Source organism: Anomaloglossus baeobatrachus, chromosome 12 (assembly GCF_048569485.1).
Source record: "Anomaloglossus baeobatrachus isolate aAnoBae1 chromosome 12, aAnoBae1.hap1, whole genome shotgun sequence".
Taxonomy (NCBI): domain Eukaryota; kingdom Metazoa; phylum Chordata; class Amphibia; order Anura; family Aromobatidae; genus Anomaloglossus; species Anomaloglossus baeobatrachus.
The window spans coordinates 115901300-115926682 of record NC_134364.1 but is presented as its reverse complement, the minus strand read 5'-3'; the positions used below and the strand labels follow the sequence as shown (position 1 = coordinate 115926682).

Below are 25383 nucleotides of genomic sequence, written 5' to 3'. Positions count from 1 at the left end.
GGTTCCTCACCACCCTAGATAGGTTCCTCACCACCCTAGATAGGTTCCTCACCACCCTAGATAGGTTCCTCACCACCCTAGATAGGTTCCTCACCACCCTAGATAGGTTCCTCACCACCCTAGATAGGTTCCTCACCACCCTAGATAGGTTCCTCACCACCCTAGATAGGTTCCTCACCACCCTAGATAGGTTCCTCACCACCCTAGATAGGTTCCTCACCACCCTAGATAGGTTCCTCACCACCCTAGATAGCTTCCTCACCTATGCGCCGAGCTGGATACCTGACCCTAGGCTGACCATGATTTGGGCCTTAGATAGGAATCGGATGGAATGAGCGCTTGGTCAACCCCACTTGGCACTAAATGAAACACAGGAATAACAAGCAAGGGAAAAAAAACAAAAACAACTTATCTCTAGTTGACACCGGGAGCGAAACTGCAACAACCACCGAGATTCTCTAATCAGAGTTCCCCAACTCCAGTCCTCAAGGGCCACCAACAGTGCATGTTTTTAGGATTTCCTTAGCATTGCATGGGTGTTGGAATGATCACCTGTGCAGGTGATTAAATTATCACCTGTGCAATACTAAGGAAATCCTGAAAACATGCACTGTTGGTGGCCCTTGAGGACTGAAGTTGGGGATCCCTGCTCTAGATGTATGCAAGCCGCCTGCTTGCACTGAAGACTTGATAGAGGCAAATGGAAGTATCACCAGCACCGAGTAATACATACTGGGGACAAGAGAGCGCAAATAGGGTCTTACCAGATATTAAAAGGGCAGTGTGTAATAATGTGCACTCACTTTATGGGGTTGTGAGGGTCACAGCCACCAGAGATGGCATACAGATAATGGCGGCTGCTGCAGCCCCACGTGGCTGAATCTTCAATGCTGGAGAGGAGAAGGGGTTAATGCTGCGCAGAAGAAAGACACCAGCCAACTCTGGTCAAAATGGCAAATGCTTTTGCCATTTTGACCTGAGTTGGCTGGTGGCTTTTTTTTCTGCGTGGCATTAACCCCTTCTCCTCTCCAGCATTGAAGATTCAGCACAGAGTAATATGAAGTGAATGTATTCAAAGACAATGGAAGTACTGAGGAACTCCACAGGGTCCTAAAGAGAAAGGGATAAAAACTAATCAGGAATGATAGAAGGTCAGGGATCAGTTTGTGTACAGTCATGGCCAAAAGTTTTGAGAATGCTGCAAATATAAATTTTTACAAAGTCTACTGCTTCAGTTTTTCTAATGGCAATTTGCATATACTCCAGAATGTGATAAAGAGTGATCAGCTTAACAGCAATTACTTGCAAAGTCAATATTGGCTAAGAAAATGAACTTTAACCCCCAAAACACATTTCAACATCATTGCATTCCTGCCTTAAAAGGAGCAGCTAACATTGTTTTAGTGATTGTTCCAGTAACACAGGTGTGGGTGTTGATGAGGACAGCGCTGGCGATCAATCAGTCATGATTAAGTAAGAATGACACCACTGGACACTTTAAAAGGAGGCTGGTGCTTGGTATCATTGTTTCTCTTCAGTTAACCATGGTTATCTCTAAAGAAACACGTGCAGCCATCATTGCTCTGCACAAAAATGGCCTAACAGGGAAGAGTATCGCAGCTACAAAGATTGCACCTCAGTCAACAATCTATCGCATCAAGAACTTCAAGGAGAGAGCTTCCATTGTTGCCAAAAAGGCTCCAGGGCGCCCAAGAAGGACCAGCAAACGCCAGGACCATATCTTAAAACTGTTTCAGCTGCGGGATGGGACTAGCAGCAGTGCCGAGCTAGCGCAGCAATGGCAGCAGGCTGGTGTGAGGGCTTCTGCACGCACTGTGAGGCGGAGACTGCTTGAGCAAGGCCTGGTTTCAAGGAGGGCAGCAAAGAAGCCACTTCTCTCCAGAAAAAACATCAGGGACCGACTGATATTCTGCAAAAGGTACAGGGAGTGGACTGCTGAGGACTGGGGTAAAGTCATTTTCTCAGATGAATCCCCTTTTCGATTGTTTGGGACATCTGGAAAACAGCTTATTAGGAGAAGAGGTGAGCGCTGCCACCAGTCTTGTCTCATGCCAACTGTTAAGCATCCTGAAACCATTCATGTGTGGGGTTGCTTCTCAGCCAAGGGAATCGCACCACTCACAGTCTTGCCTAAAAACACAGCCATGAATAAAGAATGGTACCAGAATGTCCTCCAAGAGCAACTTCTCCCAACCGTCCAAGAGCAGTTTGGCGCCCAACAATGCCTTTTCCAGCATGATGGAGCACCTTGCCATAAAGCAAAGGTGATCACTAAATGGCTCATGGAACAAAACATAGAGATTTTGGGTCCATGGCCTGGAAACTCCCCAGATCTTAATCCCATTGAGAACTTGTGGGCAATCATCAAGAGACGGGTGGACAAACAAAAACCAACAAATTCTGGCAAAATGCAAGCATTGCTTATGCAAGAATGGACAGCTATCAATCAGGATTTGCTCAAGAAGATGATTGACAGCATGCCAGGGAGAATTGCAGAGGTCCTGAAGAAGGGGCAACACTGCAAATACTGACTTGCTGCATTAACTCATTCTAATGTCAATAGAACCTTCTGGTCTCATAATATGATTGCAATTATATTTCTGTAAGTGATGTAAACATCAGACAAACACAATTAAAAACCAGAGGGAACAGATCATGTGAAAATATCATTTTGGTGTCATTCTCAAAACTTTTGGCCATGACTGTAGCCAAACGCTGTGACCTTCTATAGCTGGACACCACAGGACTGTCTGTCATTTGTGACATATAGTCAGTAGTGGAGGTCATCGGGCACTGCAAATTTCCTTTACAAAATTCCTCTTTAGTTCATGTGGACATGGGAATTAAGTCCCTATGTTCCCATGTACATTGGATTAAAGTTGACCAAACCTTCCAATTTAAAAGGGAATCTTTCAGTATGAAGGGACTGTTCAAACCAAGCCCAGGTGCTATCTTTGCCCATTTTCTTCTGGTTCCTATAAAGTCATAGCTGTCAAGTAAAGAAGAAAGGTGGACGGGGGTGGTAAGGAAGTAGTAGGACGGTGCGCTGATCTGCGTGGCCACGCCAATGGTGCTGGGTTTGAAACTATCCGTGTGTATAGGTCTGAAGAGAGAGACTTGGTGAATTGAATCTCAATGTCCTAGCCTTTTGTTCTCTCGGGAAAGAAGCCGCCCGCTGAAGGATTTTGGCAGCAACCGATCCCTCCATCCCCATTGACAACACAGGAACGCTTGGCCGAGTTAGCACTCATGTGTACGGGGGGGTTTGGGAGAGGCCATCCACCTTTAAACTTGACCTCCTTTCCCTGCCCATGCTCCAGCCCAACCAGTCATCAGTAACCGGTTTTGTTACGAACTAGTCACGTTTTAATAAACCAGGAAGATTTATTTTAAACTAAATGACTAACAAAGACTATTGTCGAGTATTGCTCAAGCCTTGTGCGACGAGCTGTGCAATCCCGTGACTGCAATGATGGGATTTCATCTATTTCCAGCAGGGAATTGTTGGGCAATCACATAATGCCCAAGGGCTGCACAGCAGAGGAGCCGGCCTTTACTCCCTCCCTCCCCGAGCAGGCGGCGCGGGTCGTCATCACCTCCCTCCGAAGTGCTGCCTGCTCCTGTGCTATCCATGGTTTACCATCCCAGAGTCGTCAATCTCATAGGCACAGTTCCTTTTTGCTATCACTTTGCATACATTTCCACACCTTTATACTATGTGAAAGCTATTTGTGGATTTCGGTACTTTGTGGACAACTCCTTGACCAGCCTTTGTCATCTGACAGATGGGAAAGTTTAGATGTCCCTCTGCGGATCTCTTGACCTGAACTCAACGGCCTCATCGGGTGCTGAGTCTGGGTCAGGACGTCTGAATTTAGCCTTATATTGTGGCCAATTGGACATGCCGGGAGCACCAAAGTATCTCTGGCTCTCGTCAAGACTTCACTCCCAACCCCTCAATTAAGGGTTTTTCTGGTTTCAGCAAACTAATCAACTTTTACTCAAGTTATGTTTGCAAACACTGATTAATTTTTAATGGATTGTCGGGATATGGCTTTCCATATGGAGTCTTATTGGCAATACTCTGACAAAATATGCATACTAGCTCTCTTCCGAAAGGGAAGACAACTGCCTTATTAATAGGTGGCACCAGAGAGATTTTCATTTCCTTTCTGATAATGTGCATTTTTTATTTTCCCATAGACAATGGTTTATAAAATTCCATACACTACTGATCACCTCCTAAGACACACGGCATGAAAATCGGAGCGAGTGAGATGCGATAAAATATCGCGTTCCACTCGGACAAATATTAGCCTATGTGCCAGCACCCACGAGTGATGTTCTCAGCCCTAATCGGACCAAGAAAACAATCGCAGCATGCTGCGGGTGTGATGCGATCCTTGTTTCTCTCGCACCCATTCAAGTCTATGGGGTGAGAGAAAAATCGCACTACAGTCGCAGTACAGCGGTGTACCGCAAGTGAAGGGCGAGAATGGCAATAGCTGGCAACGAAGGAGAGAGGGAGATAAATCCCGCCCCTTCTCAGCGCTGGCCCGCCCCTTCTCAGCGCTGGCCCGCCCCTTCTCAGCGCTGGCCCGCCCCTTCTCAGCGCTGGCCCGCCCCTTCTCAGCGCTGGCCCGCCCCTTCTCAGCGCTGGCCCGCCCCTTCTCAGCGCTGGCCCGCCCCTTCTCAGCGCTGGCCCGCCCCTTCTCAGCGCTGGCCCGCCCCTTCTCAGGGCCGGCCCGCCCCTTCCTCAGCTGTGGTCTTTATTGCACGATCGAACCTCAGCCGCAATGACACTCTGCTTCCTCTGTGCTGCCAGCATGAGCCAAGTCTAATGCATGGATCGCAGTAGTCCCCCATGTGGCCCCGGCCTTAGGGAAAGTCTGTTCTGCCCAAAGCTGTGAAAAAGGGTTTCTCTAATTCATTTTTCAGGAGCGCACTTCTCCCCTGCCTCAAGACTGCCTTTTATCCCTGTAACTGTGCACTCCTGAAGATGGACGGCTCGGATCAGTGGTATGGTTGTGCTGCTGCTGGTCTGAACTGAGCGCTCTTCTAGCAGCATAGGTAAAGCACAAGGTAATGTGATGGCCACTTTTTGGCTGCAGTGGTCCTGTTTTGTAGATGGGACCTCAGTTACTGCCTGTAAGTAGTGCTGATCCACTGGATCTGATATTTTGGTGGAGCCGGTGATGTCTGCCTCCTGCCCCTTGTGAACGATGTTTAGGACTATATGTTTAGGAACATTCAGTGCCTTAGTGTCTTCATGGGTTTTTTTGCAAGGCGATGATACCTTCTTTTAACTTTTTGGACAACCCAAGAATATTAGTGAACCCCCCGCACGCAGGCCCAAGAGGTATAGATTTAGATTCCACCAGAAGCTGTTGTCCTGATTTGTCACATTTGCAGCAGGTCATAACAGCCAGAGGGGCACTCCTAAGACCTAACGATGCGCGTCAGGAAAGTGCTCCCTAATCCTGAGCCTTCAGTAGACCATAAATGTGGCATTTTGTGATAAAGTTGGGAGAAACCACTTGATATTAGTTGTGTAGAAGGCATTTTCTCATGTTCCTTTTCTTCAGGAGCGCACCGCTTCCCTGCCTCCTGGCTTCATGCTTGCCAGGCAGGGGGATAGTGCGCTCCTGATGATTTACCATTTAGTATGGTGGAATGACTGAGCCAATGGTGCGAACTGTGCCTATATGTTATGTATAGCAAACCGCTTACACGTGCAGGCTTCACACATAGGAATCCGGCCACCTCTGATTCACTGCAGCAGTGGCTGGTAACCTAGGCAACAAGCAGTGCACAAATTAATGTAAAAATCCCTTTGACCTTGTGGACGGAGAAGATTTTTACTAAGCGATAAATTGCAAAGTTGCTCATTTTTACAAGCGCTTTACAGTTTTACCAGTTTAATAAGATGGAAGAGACATTGTTTGATCGGTTTATTGCAAATAGCCGAAAGGTTGTACATAAAATTTACATTTTATTGCGTCTGTCCATATTTATAAGTTTCATTTGTGTTTTAATTGATATTTTTTTTATTGTTTTCAGGCTGTGCAGTTTGACGCTTAAGAAGCTCCTAGTGGTGAAGGAATTGGACAAAGAGCTTATTTCGGTAGTAATTGCTGTGAAAATGCAGGTAAGTGGCCTCCTAGGGGAGCGTGATGTTGTAGTGTGTATTTAGCATTCATCGTTCCTTGCCCACGTACTTGCATAGTGACGTCAAATCCATCATGTAATGGCGCCACGCTGTGTACATGCAGAACGACAACTGATGGGTGCGGAGAACTAGACCACAAATCTCGGGGCGCCCCACAGGGGGAGGTGGCTGCTGCAACAACAATGGGGATTATTCCAGCGTTCTGGACGCGTCCTGTGCGTTGACCCAGCACATTTGCGATGCCATATAACACTGTGTGTAACTGAATGCAGGGGTCACATGAGGAGCGAGGGTTCGTTCTATTCGGCCATGAATACATTACACCGGGCTCGTCCATTCTGTTCTAGAAAACCAGTTTTACAGAGGTGTTTACATTGAAACACAATGGCCGGGGGATTTGGAGATTTGTAACCAAACGGTGTTCTTTAGAAATATGTTTTATGAATTTGATCAGCACCAAGGTTTTCAAATTAACAAACTTCCTCACCTTGGCATTCTAGAAAATCGAAGGTCTTGGATGGGAGATAGTGATCCTTAAACAATGTTCGGGGCTGTGATGTTCTTCCACATCCGGAGCAATTCTGAAACAGAGCAACTGTAGCACAAATTGCTTTAAAAATGTCCTTCTGGCTTTAATAGCAATGCATTGGAGCTACCGTTTCGCCCAAGCTTTGTCAGGCGATCAGATCTCAGGTCGTTCATTAGCTGGATGTTTCCAACCAGGGAAGTCTAGAAGTCTTTACTGCTGTGTCAGGTCATGTCTGATAAGGAAAATGAGTACAATATATTAAAAAATAAATAAATAAATATATAGGGTGTATCTTTAAAATTATTATTATTATTTATTATTATAGCGCCATTTAAAATCTGAATGTAGCGTACCGGGGGCTGGTGGCGAAGGAGTCACCGAAGTCAGGACAATGCTGTGCACAATGCTGTGGGTGCTGATCTCTGCGGCACTGCTCTGTGCAACGGGCAGCGAGGCACGGGCCATTCTTAAGATGTCGGTTCTAAGGGCTTCAGATAATGTCACTCAAAGTTGGTGCATGCGCAGATGTAGCTCTCGGCTCAAGCTCTCATCTGCGAACTCTGGCCACCATTTCTTTGAAGCCAGCAACATTGTCATCTTCAGAGTGACTAGTGCCTCCCCAGCCGAGAGCAGCGCCGGGCGCAGCAGCCGAGAGCAGCGCCGGGCGCAGCAGGCAAGACACCACCGGATTATAAAACTGATATATATATATATACACATACATACACACATACATATATATACATTTTTTTACCTTTGTTTTATCGCTTAAATTTTCGGTGCGTCTAATAAAATGAAGAATACGGTGTATGTGTGTATGTATATATGTGTGTATATATATATATATATGTATATGTATATATATATGTATGTATATATATATATATATATATATATATATATATATATATAATTAGAGAGAGAGATAGATAGAGAGACTAGAGTGTCTTTAAGATCTTGTATGCTTGTTGCCCTTTTTTATTTTCACATCCCTTATTGTTGCACTCGGGCTTGGTTTCCCGCAGTGACCACACGCGCCGGCTGTCTCGCTTTCACTGCGTCATCTCTCACTTTATTATCATTCCACTTCACATCAGATCATTGTATCTCCATAGCCATAATATCATGGTATAAAGATAGGAACAGCCGCAGCAAAAAGCACTTATGTGGGTCGGGACCTGACCGTCTCAGGAAGATCGCACGTGTGATGCTCCAACAGACGGTGAATCTTTAAGTGCCTCATGATGGGGGTGGATAAATCTTTTTCTCCTGTTGATGGCGTATCTTCAAGAAACACTCCCACATTATTAGTATTTTATTTTTTTATTGCTTAACTCCATGTTTTGAGTCTAAAAGTAAGTTTTGCAGTTGAGGTTTCATTTAAAATTTTGCATCACTTTGCTTTTTGCAGGTTCTTTGCTTCCTGCCACATTCAGCTTTGATGATGATGTAGTCTGTGGTCATAAATCGGCTGAGAGGAGCTGAGAAAATGACAGAGAAACGTTAGAATCCTCGGTCAGAACGAGCTCACTGACTGACCCTCAGTTAACTCATTCTGCAGTTAGCAATCGACAGTGCAGCATAGATGCATATAAAGAAGAAAAAAAAACCATTAAGGAAGGTCCAAACCTAAATCTGTTGCTTGGAGCAAGGCTAGAGTAGGGTGGTGTAGTGCAAGAGTTGATAGAATAATCATTCCTAAGCCCTAATACACATGGCCTAGTATTGTAAAAGGGGGGAAGGGCCCTGTACTGTACCTCTGTATGCCTATCCATACACAGGGGGTACCCAGCATTACATCTCTGGCCTGGATATCTGTACTCTAGATTGTGAGCCCCAATGGGGACAGTGTTTCCAATGTATGTAAAGCCCTGTGGAATTAATAGCACTATATAAATGAATAAAATTATTATTATTACTATTTGGCAGCTGATGGAGCTATGCTATGGCTGTAGGAGTGTACGGTATCTTGGTAGCTGAGCGAATTGTCTTTATTCTTTTCCAGGGATCCAAGCGCATTCTTCGCTCTCATGAGATCGTGCTGCCACCTAGTGGACAAGTGGAAACCGATCTTGCACTGACCTTTTCACTGCAGGTATCAATTTTTTTTTTTATTAGTGTATTTTTTACGTAATAATAATTCAGACCTTTATTATTTCTTTAAGGAAAGTTTAGGATTAAGTATGCGTTACACAATGTAAAAGGGTTTTATTTGAACGATCGCACCCCCATAATTATCGCTATGTTTAAATATTAAAGAGAACCAACCAGCAGGATTTTCATATACAGAGGAGAAAAAAGTCAGCCATCAATTGTGCACGTTCTCCCCCTTATAAAGATGAGATTTGCCTGTAATTGACATCATATTGTGAGCCCCAATGGGGACAGTGTTGCAAATGTATGTAAAGCACTGTGGAATTAATAGAGCTATATAAATGAATAAAATTATTATTATTATTATTATTATTATTATTATTATTATTATTAGTGACCACAACTATGAGAGACAAAATGAGAAAACAAATCCAGAAAATCACCGCCTCTGATTTTACAAGACTTTTTTTTTTGCAACTTATGGTGGAGAATAAGTATTTAGTCATCTAAAAACATGCACAATTTCTGGCTCTCCCAGACCTGTAACTTCTTCTTTAAGAGGCTCCTCTGTCCTCCACTCATTACCTGTAGTAATGGCTCCTGTTTGAACTTTGAACCAGTCACACTCCACCTCCACTATGCTGAAGGTCAAAGAGAGCTGTCGAAGGACACAAGAAACAAAATTGTGGCACTGCACCAGGCTGGGAAGACTGAATCTGCAATAGGCAAGCAGCTTGGTGTGATGAAATCAACTGTGGGAGCAATAATAAGAAAATGGAAGACATACAAGACTACTGATAATCTCCCTCTGGGGCTCCACGCAAGATCTCACCCTGTGGGGTAAAAATGATCACAAGAACGGTGAGCAAAAATCCAATAACCACACGGGGGACCTAGTGAATGACCTGCATAGAGCTGGGACCACCGTAACAAAGGCTCCCATAAGTAACACACTATGCCACCAGGGACTCAGATCCTGCAGTGCCAGACGTGTCCCCTGCTTAAGCCTGTACATGTTCGTGCCCGTCTGAAGTTTGCTAGAGAGCATTTGGATTATCCAGAAGAGTATTGGGAGAATGTCATATGGTCTGATGAAACCAAAGTAGAACTGTTTGGTAGAAACACAACTGGTGTTTTGAGGAGACAGAATGCTGAGTTGCATCCAAAGAACAGTATACCTACTGTGAAACATGGGGGTGGCAACATCTTGTTTTGGGGCTGTTTCTCTGCAAAGGGACCAAAACGACTGATCGATGTACATGAAAGAATGAATGGGGCAATGTATCGTGAGATTTTGAGTGCAAATCTCCTTCCATCAGCAAGGGTATTGAAGATGAAACGTGGCTGGGTCTTTCAGCATTATAATGATCTCAAGCACACCGCCAGGGCAGTGAAGGAGTGGCTTCATAAGAAGCATATGAAGGTCCTGGAGTGGCCTAGCCAGTCTCCAGATCTCAACCCCATAGAAAACCTTTGGAGGGAGTTGAAAGTCAGTGTTGCCCAGTGACAAGCCCAAAACATCACTGCCCTAGAGGAGATCTGCATGGAGGAATGGGCCAACATACCCTTAACAGTGTGTGCCAACTGGAGGAATGGGCCAACATACCACCAACAGTGTGTGCCAACTGGAGGAATGGGCCAACATACCACCAACAGTGTGTGCCAACTGGAGGAATGGGCCAACATACCACCAACAGTGTGTGCCAACCGGAGGAATGGGCCAACATACCACCAACAGTGTGTGCCAACCGGAGGAATGGGCCGACATACCACCAACAGTGTGTGCCAACCGGAGGAATGGGCCAACATACCACCAACAGTGTGTGGCAGCCTTGTGAAGACAGAAAACGTTTCACCTCTGTCATGGCCAACAAAGGATAAAGAACAAAATATTGAGATGAACTTTTGTTATTGACCAAATACTTATTTTCCACCAGAATTTGCAAAAAAAAAATCTTACAAATGAGACTCGGTGATTTTCTGGATTTGTTTTCTCACTTTGTCTCTCACAGTTGTGGTCACCTATGATGTCAATTACAGGCAAATCTCATCTATAGGTGGGAGAACTTCCACAATTGGTGGCTGACTAAATACTCCCCCCCCCCCCCCCCCCACTTTATATAGTAAAGCCAATGCTATACTGGTGCTAGGATGCTGAATGTAAGCATGCCCTTTGTTCTGAATTTCGATGTTTAGTTCAGAAATATATGTACAAGGAAAGCTCCAACAATACAGTGCTAATTGATTGACAGGTGCAATAAGAAGGGAATAATATTTATGGCGGCCCAGTTTGCCCCCGGCCCCTTGCGGCGGCCCAGTTTGCCCCCGGCCCCTTGCGGCGGCCCAGTTTGCCCCCGGCCCCTTGCGGCGGCCCAGTTTGCCCCCGGCCCCTTGCGGCGGCCCAGTTTGCCCCCGGCCCCTTGCGGCGGCCCAGTTTGCCCCCGGCCCCTTGCGGCGGCCCAGTTTGCCCCCGGCCCCTTGCGGCGGCCCAGTTTGCCCCCGGCCCCTTGCGGCGGCCCAGTTTGCCCCCGGCCCCTTGCGGCGACCCAGTTTGCCCCCGGCCCCTTGCGGCGGCCCAGTTTGCCCCCGGCCCAGTTTCCTTCTCTTATGCACTGAAAGCATTATTAGTCTTCCGGTAAATACATATTCTCACTTTCCTCTTTTAGTACCCTCACTTTTTGAAAAGGGAAGGAAACAAGCTACAGATAATGCTGCAGAGGAGGAAAAGGTACAAGAACCGGACCATCCTGGGGTACAAAACTCTGGCTATTGGATGCATTAACATGGCTGAGGTACGTGTGTTTTATAGATTAGAGGTGGTCTTCTGTTTTGCTGTGATCCCCACTCTTGGTTTGTGCTGTATCCGTGCAGCCACCGGCCGGGTCACACCACATCTCCAATATTAGACTGACTTGACATATTCTGTTTGTTGTTTGTCCGTCAGGTGATGCAGCATCCATCTGAAGGAAGCCAAGTATTAAGCCTTTTCAGTAACATGAAGGAAGCCTCTGCTAAGGTGGCGGAGATCTGGATCTTCTCCCTCTCCAGTCAGCCCATCGATCATGAAGACAGTGCCATGACCACCAGCCAGAAAATAAAGTCCACAGGTGTGTGTGCACCAGAGACGGCCTGTGACGTCTGTGCGGTTTCGTATTTGTCACAGGTTCAGAAAACTCTTTAGTAGTTGATGGTTCCTATTTAGACATTTTTTTTTATTTTTTTTGGCAGATAATTATTCTGAAGAGGAGTATGAAAGTTTTTCTTCAGAGCAGGAAGCGAGTGATGACGCCGTGCAAGGCCAGGTATGGAGATCCGCCGTATTCAGGTTTGATCTAAACCACAAGGTTCCACCTTCCCTTTTGTCTACCATTCTGCTGCACTACCCTCTTACCCACCAGAGGGCGCTCATAATGAGGCCAGTGCTTACCTACCGTAATGTCAGTTACACCGGAAAAAAGTATTGAACGCACTTACTGAAATATATTTAATACTTCGTACAAAAGCCTTTGTTGGTGATGACGCTTCAAGACGCCTCCTGCATGGAGAGACTAGTTGCACACATTGCTCAGGTGGGATTTTGGCCCATTCTTCCACACACACACTCCTCACATCCTGCAGGTCCAGGCTCCTTCTATGAACTCTGAGCTTTAGTTCCTTCGATACATTTTCTGTTTGATTCAGCTGCAGTGATCGGCTCGGACATTCTAGCAGATTTTTTTTTCTTTGGCCGTGTGTTTGAGATCATTGTCTTGCTGAAATATCCACCTTCGATTCATCTTCATCATCCTGGTAGATGGCAGCAGATTTTTATCTAGGATGTCTTGATAGATTTGTCCATTCATCCTTCCTTGAGGTTTGCCAGTGCCGGATGCTGAATAACAGCCCCACACCATGATGTTCCCACCTCCACACTTCACTTCTGCCTTTTGGCCTCCAAACATGAGGTGTATTATGGCATCCAAAAATTTCAGTTTTGGTCTCATCTGATCGGATTATATTTTCCCAGTATTTCACAGTCTTGTCTAAATGTTAAGCAAACTTTAAATGCACTTGAACCTGCTTTTCTTTGTCGCTCCTAATTGGGAGACCCAGACAATTGGGTGTATAGCTACTGCCTCCGGAGGCCACACAAAGTATTACACTAAAAAGTGTAAGGCCCCTCCCCTTCTGGCTATACACCCCCCCGTGGGATCACGGGCTCCTCAGTTTTATGCTTTGTGCGAAGGAGGTCAGACATCCACGCATAGCTCCACTGTTTAGTCAGCAGCAGCTGCTGACTGTCGGATGGAAGAAAAGAGGGCCCATACTAGGGCCCCCAGCATGCTCCCTTCTCACCCCACTTTCTGTCGGCGGTGTTTGTTAAGGTTGAGGTACCCATTGCGGGTACGGAGGCTGGAGCCCACATGCTGATTCCTTCCCCATCCCCATTAGGGCTCTGGGTGAAGTGGGACTTTACCGGTCTCCAGGCACAGAGACCGTGCTCCTTCCACAGCCCCCGGAGAATCGGCTGGATATGGAGCTGAGTATCGTCAGGGACAGGGCCCTGCTTCGTTAAGGTACTCTGTGTCCCCGGGCATACCGCGCGCACACCGCAGCATGCTGGGCGTGTTAGTGCGCCGGGGACATCAGCGCTGCTGCGCTTGTGCCATTCCTCACTACAGCGCTGCTGAGTGAGTAGACTTAGTACGAACGGCCGCGCCGGCCGCTGGGGTCAGTTTTCACTGCGACGCGGCTGGGACTTGTGGTGCGCCGGGGACTTCCGCGCTAGCCGTGCATGTATGACGGCCGCGCTTATTACTACAGTCCCCGGCTTTTGCGGCCTAGTTCGTTTCGTTCCCGCCCCCAGACCTGCCAGTCAGGGGGAGGGCGGGACGCTGTACAGACCATCAGCGCTGAGGGCTGGAGTCTGCTTTACATACTCCAGCCCTCACACTGGGCACAGTGGGACGCCAGTTTCCCGCACTTTGTTTGTGGCACGCCCACGGTCCGCCCCTCCTCACAGGACGCCGGCAGCCATTCCTGTCTGCACGCTGAGCTGGAGACTGGGAGACCCAGACACGGGATTCTGCGACCTCACACCCGCTTTTCAGCGGGCGGTAAGCAGCCCTCAAGGGCTCACCCCCACTTGTGCCGAAGTGTACTTTGTATTTTTGTGCTTGCATGATATACATTACACTGTACGGTCGCTGGTGACTCTCTGCTATATACCCTCCTAGGTTACTCAAGGCAGACAACGGCATGTCGTCCGCAAAAAGCAAACGTGCCAAGGCACAGACTTTATATGCTGCTTGTACCGCATGTGGGGCTGCTCTACCGGCAGGTTCCACTGACCCCCATTGTGTGCAGTGCTCGGCCCCTGTGGCACTTGCTCAGCCGGGGCCGCTGCTAGAGGTGACCCAGGGAGAACCACCTGTGAATGCTGTCCAGGTGACAGGGACGGAGTTTGCAGTTTTTGCTGACAGATTGTCTATGACTATGTCTAAAATTCTTGAAACATTGCAGTCTAGACCAGTAACTCAGACCATGGGCACTGTTGAATCATTGCTCCCTGGTCCCCCTCAGCTGGATCACTCCCGAGCTCAGGAGGTGTCGCATGCACCCCAGGGTGACGACTCTGACTCGGACGACAGTCCCAGACGGCCTAAGCGGGCTCGCTATGAGCGGCCCTCAACTTCATCACACTGGTCAGGGTCCCAGCTGGACGACTCTCTGTGTGATGAGGCGGATGTAACTGATCAGGATTCTGATCCTGAGACCGCTCTCAATCTGGATACACCGGATGGTGACGCCATAGTGAATGATCTTATAGCGTCCATCAATAGAATGTTAGATATTTCTCCACCAGCTCCTCCTGCGGAGGAGTCAGCCTCACAGCAGGAGAAATTCCATTTCAGGTATCCCAAGCGTAAATTGAACACTTTTCTGGACCACTCTGACTTTAGAGACGCTATCCAGAAACACCACGCTTATCCAGATAAGCGTTTCTCCAAACGGCTTAAAGATACACGATATCCTTTTCCCCCTGACGTGGTCAAGGGCTGGACCCAGTGTCCCAAGGTGGACCCTCCAATCTCCAGGCTTGCAGCTAGATCCTTAGTTGCAGTGGAAGATGGGGCGGCACTTAAAGATGCCACTGACAGACAGATGGAGCTCTGGTTGAAATCCATCTATGAAGCTATTGGAGCGTCGTTGGCGCCAGCATTCGCAGCCGTATGGGCACTCCAAGCTATTTCAGCTGGGCTTACACAGGTCGACACGGTCACACGTACATCTGCTCCGCAGGTGGCGCCCTTGACCTCTCAAATGTCTGCATTCGCGTCTTACGCGATTAATGCTGTCCTAGACTCTACGAGCCGTACGGCAGTGGCGTCTGCCAACTTCGTGGTTTTACGTAGAGCCTTGTGGTTGAGAGAATGGAAGGCAGATTCTGCTTCCAAGAAGTGCTTAACCAGTTTGCCTTTTTCTCGTGACCGACTGTTTGGTGAGCGTTTGGATGAAATCATTAAACACTCCAAGGGTAAGGATTCATCCTTACCTCAACCCAGACAAATCAAACCCCAACAGAGGAGGGGACAGTCTGGTTTTCGGTCCTTTCGAGGCTCAGGCAGGTCCCAATTCTCCTCGTCCAAAAGGACTCAAAAGGATCAGAGGGGCTCAGATTCTTGGCGGACTCAATCACAACCAAAAAAGACAGCCGGAAGAACCGTTACCAAGACGGCTTCCTCATGACTTTCAGCCTCCTCTCTCCGCATCCTCGGTCGGTGGCAGGCTCTCCCGCTTTGGCGACATTTGGCTGTCACAGGTCAAAGACCGTTGGGTGAGAGACATTCTGTCTCACGGGTACAGGATAGAGTTCTGCTCTCGTCCTCCAACTCGCTTCTTCAGAACTTCTCCACCTCCTGACCGAGCAGATGCTCTTCTGCAAGCGGTGTCCGCCCTAAAGGCGGAAGGAGTGGTGACTCCCTTTCCTCTTCAGGAACGAGGTCGCGGTTTTTACTCCAATTTGTTTGTGGTGCCAAAGAAGGACGGGTCGTTCCGTCCCGTCCTGGATCTAAAGCTGCTCAACAAACACGTGAAAACCAGGCGGTTCCGGATGGAATCCCTCCGCTCCGTCATCGCCTCAATGTCTCAAGGAGATTTCCTAGCATCAATAGACATCAAGGATGCTTATCTCCACGTGCCGATTGCGCCAGAGCATCAGCGTTTTCTACGCTTCGTTGTAGGAAGCGAACACCTGCAGTTCGTAGCTCTACCTTTCGGGCTGGCGACAGCCCCTCGGGTCTTTACCAAGGTTATGGCAGCAGTAGTGGCAGTCCTGCACTCGCAAGGTCACTCTGTGATTCCGTATTTGGACGATCTACTTATCAAGGCACCCTCTCAAGAGGCATGCCAGCACAGCCTGAACGTGGCACTGAAGACTCTCCAGGGTTTCGGGTGGATTGTCAACTTTTCAAAGTCAAATCTAACCCCGACCCAATCACTAACATATCTTGGCATGGAGTTTCATACTCTCTCAGCGATAGTGAAACTTCCACTGGACAAACAGTGTTCACTACAGACAGGGGTGCAATCTCTCCTTCAGGGCCAGTCGCACCCCTTGAGGCGCCTCATGCACTTCCTAGGGAAGATGGTAGCGGCAATGAAAGCAGTTCCTTTCGCGCAGTTTCATCTGCGTCCACTTCAATGGGACATTCTCCGCCAATGGGACGGGAAGTCGACATCCCTCGACAGGGATGTCTCCCTCTCTCAGACAGCCAAGGACTCTCTCCGGTGGTGGCTTCTTCCCACCTCATTGTCGAAAGGAAAGTCGTTCCTACCCCCATCCTGGGCGGTGGTCACGACAGACGCGAGCCTGTCAGGGTGGGGAGCAGTGTTTCTCCACCACAGGGCTCACGGTACGTGGACTCGGAAAGAGTCCACCCTTCAAATCAATGTTCTGGAAATCAGAGCAGTCTATCTTGTCCTACAAGCCTTCCAGCAGTGGCTAGCAGGCAAGCAGATCCGAATTCAGTCGGACAACTCCACAGCGGTGGCATACATCAACCACCAAGGGGGAACACGCAGTCGGCAGGCCTTCCAGGAAGTCCGGCGGATTCTGACGTGGGTGGAAGACACGGCATCCACCATATCCGCAGTTCACATACCAGGCGTGGAAAGCTGGGAAGCAGACTTTCTCAGTCGCCAGGGCATGGACGCAGGGGAATGGTCCCTTCACCCGGACGTGTTTCAGGAGATCTGTCGCCGCTGGGGGATGCCGGACGTCGACCTGATGGCGTCACGGCACAACAACAAGGTCCCGGTTTTCATGGCGCGATCCCACGATTACCGAGCTCTGGCGGCAGACGCCCTAGTTCAGGATTGGTCGCAGTTCAGGCTACCTTATGTGTTCCCACCTCTGGCGTTGTTGCCCAGGGTGCTGCGCAAGATCAGGGCCGACTGCCGCCGCGCCATCCTCGTCGCTCCAGACTGGCCAAGGAGGTCGTGGTACCCGGATCTGTGGCACCTCACGGTAGGCCAACCGTGGGCTCTGCCAGACCGTCCAGACTTGCTGTCTCAAGGGCCGTTTTTCCATCTGAATTCTGCGGCCCTGAACCTGACTGTGTGGCCATTGAGTCCTGGATCCTAATCGTCCCCCCTTACAAGCGGCCGTTGGAGCCCTGGGATCTGAACAAGGTCCTAATTGCTCTCCAGAAGCCGCCTTTCGAGCCTTTGAAGGATGTTTCCCTTTCTCGTCTTTCACAGAAAGTGGCCTTTCTAGTGGCGGTCACGTCTCTTCGGAGAGTGTCCGAGCTGGCGGCGTTATCATGCAGATCTCCCTTCCTAGTATTTCACCAGGACAAGGTAGTTCTGCGTCCAATTCCAGAATTTCTTCCTAAGGTGGTATCCTCCTTTCATCTCAACCAGGATATCACTTTACCGTCTTTGTGTCCGCATCCAGTTCACCAATTTGAAAAAGGTTTGCATTTATTGGATCTGGTGAGAGCACTCAGGATCTACATTTCCCGCACGGCGCCCCTGCGCCGCTCGGATGCACTCTTTATCCTTGTCGCTGGTCAGCGTAAGGGGTCGCAAGCTTCCAAATCCACCCTGGCGCGGTGGATCAAGGAACCAATTCTTCACACCTACCGTTCTGCTGGGCTTCCGATTCCATCAGGACTGAAGGCCCATTCTACCAGAGCCGTGGGTGCGTCCTGGGCATTACGGCACCAGGCTACGGCTCAGCAGGTGTGCCAGGCGGCTACCTGGTCGAGTCTGCACACTTTTACCAAGCATTATCAGGTGCATACCTACGCTTCGGCGGATGCCAGCCTAGGTAGACAAGTCCTTCAGGCGGCGGTGGCCCACCTGTAGGAAAGGGCTGTTTGACGGCCCTATCACGAGGTATTCTTTTACCCACCCAGGGACTGCTTTTGGACGTCCCAATTGTCTGGGTCTCCCAATTAGGAGCGACAAAGAAGAAGGGAATTTTGTTTACTTACCGTAAATTCCTTTTCTTCTAGCTCCAATTGGGAGACCCAGCACCCGCCCTGTTTTCTTAGGGATTTTGTTTTTTCGGGTGCACATGTTGTTCATGTTGAAGAGTTCAGTTCTCCGATGTTGTTCCTCGGATTGAATTTGTCTTTAAAACAGTTATTGGCTTTCCTCCTTCTTGCTTTTGCACTAAAACTGAGGAGCCCGTGATCCCACGGGGGGGGGTATAGCCAGAAGGGGAGGGGCCTTACACTTTTTAGTGTAATACTTTGTGTGGCCTCCGGAGGCAGTAGCTATACACCCAATTGTCTGGGTCTCCCAATTGGAGCTAGAAGAAAAGGAATTTACGGTAAGTAAACAAAATTCCCTTCTTTGCTCACCAATGCAGTCTTGCTTGGTCAGCGTGCATACAGGAGCGTGCATGCAGGCCATGAAATTGGGGGGTCATTACTTATTATTTTCTTTGAAACAATAGTACTTGGTGATTCCAGCTCTTTCTGTAGCTCTCCATAGATTTTTGGACAAGTCTAATTCTTTTCACTCCTCTGTGTCTGAAATCTTGTAGGGAGCACCTGGTCTTTGCCAGTTTATGGTGTTAATATGTGTTCCACTTACGAATATTGACCCCAGCAGTTCCCACTAGAAACTTCAGAAGTTTACAAACTCAAAAGTAACCAATGCCATCAGTATGTTTTCCCCTCACCCATGACAGCACCACGTGATTATATGGGTGCTGTCATGGGTTCTGGAAAATCCAGCTAGCGGTAAGTAACCTAGGTGTTTTGCAACAATAAAGATGCAAAGGTCTTGAGACAGCTCTCTGGTTTTACCCATCATGAGATGTTTCTTGTGTGGCACTTTGGTAATGAGACACCGTTTTATAGGCCATCGGTTGAACCAGCTGATATAGTTTTTCACGCAGTGGCAGGATTGCTTACTAATTACTAATAGCTTTCAGCTGTTATCACTTTCCATGGCGCTTTGCACCCCTTTCGTCATGTGTTCAATACTTTTTCCCCATATTATTGCACATCATTTAATTTATGGAGATCTATTGTTTGTTTACTGTGTCGATTTGGATGGGTTATTACCAAAATCTGCGGAGACATTCATGTTAATATCTGCTTTAGAAATATATTGACTTAGAAAATTTTGGTTGACGTGTTCATTACTTGGTTCACTCGCTGTATTTTGTGTTAGATGCATGCAGCAGTGCTACTGATTTTAGAATTTTTATTTTTTGTTTTACTTTGTTAGTTCCCTTCCTTCATCCTGTGATAATCTGATTGCTTATACTGTATACAATACTTGAGTACTGCTGGAAATAACGAAACTCCGTGTCTATATTGGCAGTGAAGGGGGTCTTTAGACCATAGCAGTGTTGCGTGGGGTGGAGGAGATGGGCGCATTAAAGTAGCTGGTCAAATTCAACACCATCCGTAGCTTTTAACCCCTTCACGACCCATGATGAATATATCTGTATATCGTGAGAGGTTAATCCCCGCCCCCTGCCGTGGGCAGGTCGCGGTAGTCCGCGCACATATCAGCTGTTTTTAACAGCTGACATGTGTGCCTGCAAATTAAATGTGGAATTGCTTCCACCCGCAACTTTTAACCCTTTATATCTCGCTGCCAAAGTCTGGCAGCGAGCTGTATATGAGCGCGGCCATTACTGTCACTTACCGCCGCCCCCACGGGAATTCGCGTGCATGATCACTTGACTTTCGGTGGTTGCCATGGTAGCACAGGGTCATGTGATGACTCCTGTAGCTGACATGAATTACTTTCGGTTTCACTTGGCCCGGAGCCGAGTGAAGCAGAAACTAAGTGAGCATATCTCCTGTTTATAGCTGTGATCAGCAGATATGGCAGAGCGATCGGATTGCTGATCCATGTAAGTCCCCTAGGGAGACTAGTAAAATTAAAAAAAAAGTAAAAAAAACACGCAAAATCATCCCCTCCGTTGTGAATGGTTTTATGTACTTGTCTTCTTCCTGCAGGACCTGGATGATGATGAGTTTGATGTGGGGAAGCCAAAGAAGCAGCGAAGGACGATAGTAAGAACCACGTCCATAACTCGGGTCGGTTCACATTACTTACACTAACTTGGATGGGTTATGGTGCTAGCTCTGTGTCAGCCATTATTCTGTGCGGCCGCTCCTCATCCCTGCAGCCTGATTAACTTGGTTTTAGGCGGACGTGTCATTGTGCACCAGTGATCTGTAAATTGATCCTCCAGTTTTCAGTCCCGCCATTGCTGTGCAGCCTCGTAATTTCTCGGGTATCAGTGGTAAGCTTAGAGAGTCCCACTCTATAATCTTTAGAGGTCACTATGGACTTCTAAAATCCTTCGAAAACCAGATATTGCCAATGCAAACTTATAGCTCCCTCTGTTATCTTGATTCACTTTTAGATTGACCACTTAATGTGTCCGTGGTCGCACATGCTCAGTAGCTTCTACCAGATCCTATTAAAAACATATGGTGGACTGATTCCTGCCATCACGCAAAACAGCCACCGGCTCTGGTGGATGTTCACATTAGCCGCGTGTGACCCATGACTAGTCCCCAATACCGCACTGCCCATATGACTGCTGAGGAATCGGGCATCCTTATTCTCTACGGATGAACATTGCTAGTTAATTTGACCTTTTTCCACAATGACATGTCCACTTTAATCAACTAATATCATAAATAACAGATTATGTATTTTATTTTATTTTTTGTTTAAATTTTGTGTATTAAATGTTTCATGCTTCAGTTTACAAACGTTCATTCCTAACGATGGCTCAAGGGAAACCTATCACATGGAAAGTGTATTTTATCCTGCAGGCCAAATGTCATTGACCAGGAGGAGCTGAGCAGATTAGTTGTATGGTTTTATGGGGATAAGACATGAATAATTGCCTCTTCAAGGCTTAGAGTCCAGTGGGTGGAGCAATTCATTTTACCTAGTCATTCAATAGGACCGCCCACCGGACTAGTAAGCGAATCCAATCTGTTCCCTCAAAAATCGTTCACATTTTAAATGTGATAGGTTTACGTTTAAAGCAGATCGGTCACCGGATTTTACAGCTTGTTGAAACGATCTCTTAGACCTGATAAGGCTGGTGTACTTACCATATCCCATTAAAATTAGCATTTGAGAGTGTCTCTTGATGGTCATTTTAATATTGGGCAAGGAAACTTTCATGAAGGATAATACAGCGATGGATTTTTTTTTCTTCACAAGTACACCGGCATCATCAGGTCTAAAGATCTTTTATTTTATACATTGTAATCTGGTAACTGGTCTGCTGTAAAGGATTGCTCAGATAAGTATATAGAGAGAACACTTAGTTTCTGCAGCCTAAGTATTCATCAGTCGTCTGTCCGTCATCCGAAAATGTAGAATCTAACATCTTTTCTTATGTACTTGGTTATGCAATTTATTTTTTTTTTAATTTGAAAATACATAAAAGCATCAAAAACATCACGAAGGTATATTGCAAAGATGTTGGATTTTTACAAGTGCCGAGATTGCCAGTGATGGATGACGCCGAGTCTGCTTTGTCCAAAACCATTAGAAAAAATAAATAATTTCAATAAAATATACAAAATTATATATATTTATTTTTTTTATCTTACGGAAGCACCAGACAATCTGCTAGGAAATTATGAATGTTACATTTTTTCGTTTTACAGCAGCAGAACTTCAAGCAAAAAGTGGTCGCCCTGTTGCGGAGGTTTAAAGTTTCCGATGAGGTACGGTACATATTTTATATTGTTTGAGGTTGTTAATGGACTCACAGGACCGACGTCTGTGGCCTCTGAACTCGTGCCCTGAGAATCGCTGGTTGCCTGATGGCATCCACGGCTCTTCTTTTGATTTGCCGGACTGACACAACGTCATCTGGGATGCAGGGGGGTAGGAGCTGGTTCACGGAGCTCCCATCCAATGGCCATGGGTTATTGATGTGACAAGTCCTATTTAGTACATTTGACAAAGATACCTACAAAGATGGGGCTCATTGACTGGACTTTTTGGCACTCTCGTAATAATAACAAAGGGAAAGCGCAAGGTGCAGATGATGTAGGGGACTCAAAGGAGAGGTGCTGTTTTGCTCGAATTGAACAAGCGGCTTGCATGGTTTGATGACTTTCATGGTCAATCTAAACCATATCTTTCCTAAAGTGGACCTGTCACCAGATCAAAAGTTGGCCAGCTTTTGCTCCTGTTTTATTCCCACTTGATTATTCTTTGTTTTGTTGTTGTTTACCAATCCACCATATGGTTAGAGAGGTCTTTTTTTTGTTTGGAGCCAATTTCTATTATCTACTAAAAAAGGCAGGTCTTAAATGATCCTCAAGGGCGTGCCTTAAAGGCTCCTCAGGGTAACGAATCCCCAGGACCGGACGGGATAACTAACGAATACTTCAAGACATTTTATCAAATATTGTCCCCACACCTACTACTAGTCTTCCAGAATATATTTGAGATAGGCCAAATACGAGATGAGATGCTACAGGCGACCATATTCCCCCCTCTCCAAACCAGGTAAAACCCCCGACCAAACCAATAGCTTCAGGCCGATATCCCTACTGAATACCAACCTCAAGCTATCCTCCAAAATCCTGGCAGGTGGAATCTCCGGTGTAATTTCCTCCCTGGTGCACAGAGACCAGGTTGGGTTTCTCCCCCCCCTCTTGTTTATTTTCCTTTCTAATACCCATATTATTGTGATTTTTGTTGATAATGTGATGACAATATGATTTAACATCTGACATTAATTACTAATAAGTTATGGTTTTAAAAAAAATAAAGGCTCCTCAGGGGCGTGTCTTTAGGCTGCTCTGCATTATTAGCCAATTAGTAATGCCCCCTTGTATTGACCATAAAACGTCATTTCTTTGTCGCTCCATTGGGAGACCCAGACAATTGGGTGTATAGCTTCTGCCTCCGGAGGCCACACAAAGTATTACACTTTAAAAAGTGTAACCCCTCCCCTCTGCTATACACCCTCCCGTGCATCACGGGCTCATCAGTTTTTATGCTTTGTGCGAAGGAGGCACACATGCACGCAAGCTCCACAAGTTAGTCAGCAGCAGCTGCTGACTATATCGGATGGAAGAAAAGAGGGCCCATAACAGGGCCCCCGGCATGCTCCCTTCTCACCCCACTCTGGTCGGCGGTGCTGTTAAGGTTGAGGTACCCATTGCGGGTACATAGGCAGGAGCCACATGCTGTTTTCCTTCCCCATCCCTTAGGGGCTCTGGGCGAAGTGGGATCCTAACCGGTCACCAGGCACTGGGACCGTGCTCCCTCCGCAGCCCCTGGGGGAATCTGCTGGACAGGAGACCGGGTATCGTCAGGGACATGGCCCTGCTCCTCTGAGGTACTCTGTGTCCCCTTGGGGACGGCGCATAGAGCGCCTGTGTTATGGACACTGCAGCACCTGCTGGGTGTGTTGGTGCGCCGGGACTACCGCGCTGACCGCGCTTGTTTGCCGGCCGCGCTTATAACTTTACTCCCCGGCTTTTGCGGCCTAGTACCGCATACTCCCGCCCCCAGGCCTGCCAGTCAGGGGGAAGGGTGGGACGGTCGGTCTAACGCCGACAGTGAGAGCTGGAGCACACTTGGCTGTCCTCCGCCCCCCTCACTAAGCACTCTACGGCACAGATCCCCGCACAGGTCCTCAGTGTCCCCTTGGGGACGGTGCATGGAGCACCTTGGCCTCAGATTTGGCAGTGACTGCGGGGTTGGTACGGGACTACCGCGCCGACCGCGCCTGCCTGCCGGCCGCGGTGTTTAACTTTAGCCCCCGGCTTTTGCGGCCTAGCGCCTTAAACTCCCGCCCCCGGCCCTGCCAGTCAGGGGGAAGGGCGGGACGGCCAGTCTGAGGCCGACAGTGAGGGCTGGAGCACACTCGGCTGTCCTCCGCCCCCCTCACGTTTTCACTCGGGGCACCAGATTCCCGCACTTTTGGGGTTACGCCCACGGCTCCCCCCTCCACTGTAAACGCCGACAGCCATGTTTTTAAGCAGCAACTGCTTGAGCGGTCGGTACGCCAGGGGGCTTCTCCTCGGTGCTGGGCCCCCTAGAGTGCTGAACTGTATATATAGATATATAATGTTTGTATGCATTTTCACAGTTCGGCTGTACATATGTATCCCTCAGTGATCACTGTGAGCATTGCTCGGGCCATGTGGCACTCGCTCAGCCAGAGCCGGGGGCACTGGTTGAGCTCCGCCGGCGTCCCCTGTCCAGGCGGCAGGGACAGAGTTGCAGCTTTTGCTGAGAAACTCTCTGAATCATTTTCACTATCCATGGCTCAGGCTATGGACAAATGGTCTGCTAAGATACCAGGACCTTGCAGTCCAGACCGGCCCCTTACACAGGCCCCGGGCACTGCGGGATCGCCCCCAGGCCTCTCACGGTCTGCGACGAAGCGTGCTCCTGGGGTGGCCTCTGGTTATTACGTGGTGGACTCCGGCACGAACCGCAGTTCCAGACCGGCTAAGCGGCCTTGCTCAGAATCTTCCCCGACTTCATCAGGGTCTCAGCTTTAGGACTCTATAGAGGATGAGGCGGAGGTCGCAACCCAGGACTCTGTCTGGACGTGGCTCTCAAAAGCTTCAGAGATGCTGTCCAGAAGCACAGGGCTTTCCCGGACAAGCGTTTTTACTAAACGCCTTATAACACACGTTGTCCCTTCCCCTCTGACGTTGTTAAAGGAGTTGTCCGACATTAGCTTAACAAAAATGTTTGAGTTTATCTGTGCTGTATTGTCATATAAATCACACCTACATTGTTATTTTCTGTTTTCTAACTTTTGTTACTCTTGAATTATCCCTTTATTCTCTGCAGCTTCTTGTTTACATTCAGATCCAGCAAACATGACCACTTCCTGTGCAAAACCTCAGTCAGAGCTGTCACCGCCCAGCCTCAGTGTCCAGCCCCACCCCAGTGTCCAGCCTCGCCCCCTGCCCGCCCCCTGCACACACAGTCCCTGTCAGTATATTCTTCCCCAGCACCTGACCTGGTATCACTACAGCATTGCAAATAACAGCCTCACATCGGGGTCTGCACCGCACACATATGTCTCTGCACACGCACACAC

At 48.0% G+C, this 25383-nt stretch overlaps 1 protein-coding gene across 4 annotated transcripts in view; it reads left to right on the top strand.

Moving 5' to 3' along the window:
* PACS2 (phosphofurin acidic cluster sorting protein 2) overlaps window positions 1-25383 on the top strand; it is a 161039-nt gene that overhangs the window by 39380 nt on the left and 96276 nt on the right. For 3 of the 4 annotated variants that reach the window (XM_075329494.1, XM_075329493.1, XM_075329495.1), the window contains exons 2-8: window positions 6082-6169; window positions 8725-8814; window positions 11480-11605; window positions 11758-11920; window positions 12042-12115; window positions 20285-20365; window positions 21968-22027. In XM_075329494.1, the coding sequence (XP_075185609.1) occupies window positions 6082-6169; window positions 8725-8814; window positions 11480-11605; window positions 11758-11920; window positions 12042-12115; window positions 20285-20365; window positions 21968-22027 (682 nt within the window). The remainder of the gene's footprint in view (window positions 1-6081; window positions 6170-8724; window positions 8815-11479; window positions 11606-11757; window positions 11921-12041; window positions 12116-20284; window positions 20366-21967; window positions 22028-25383) is intronic. The other variant, XM_075329496.1, reaches the window with a different exon arrangement.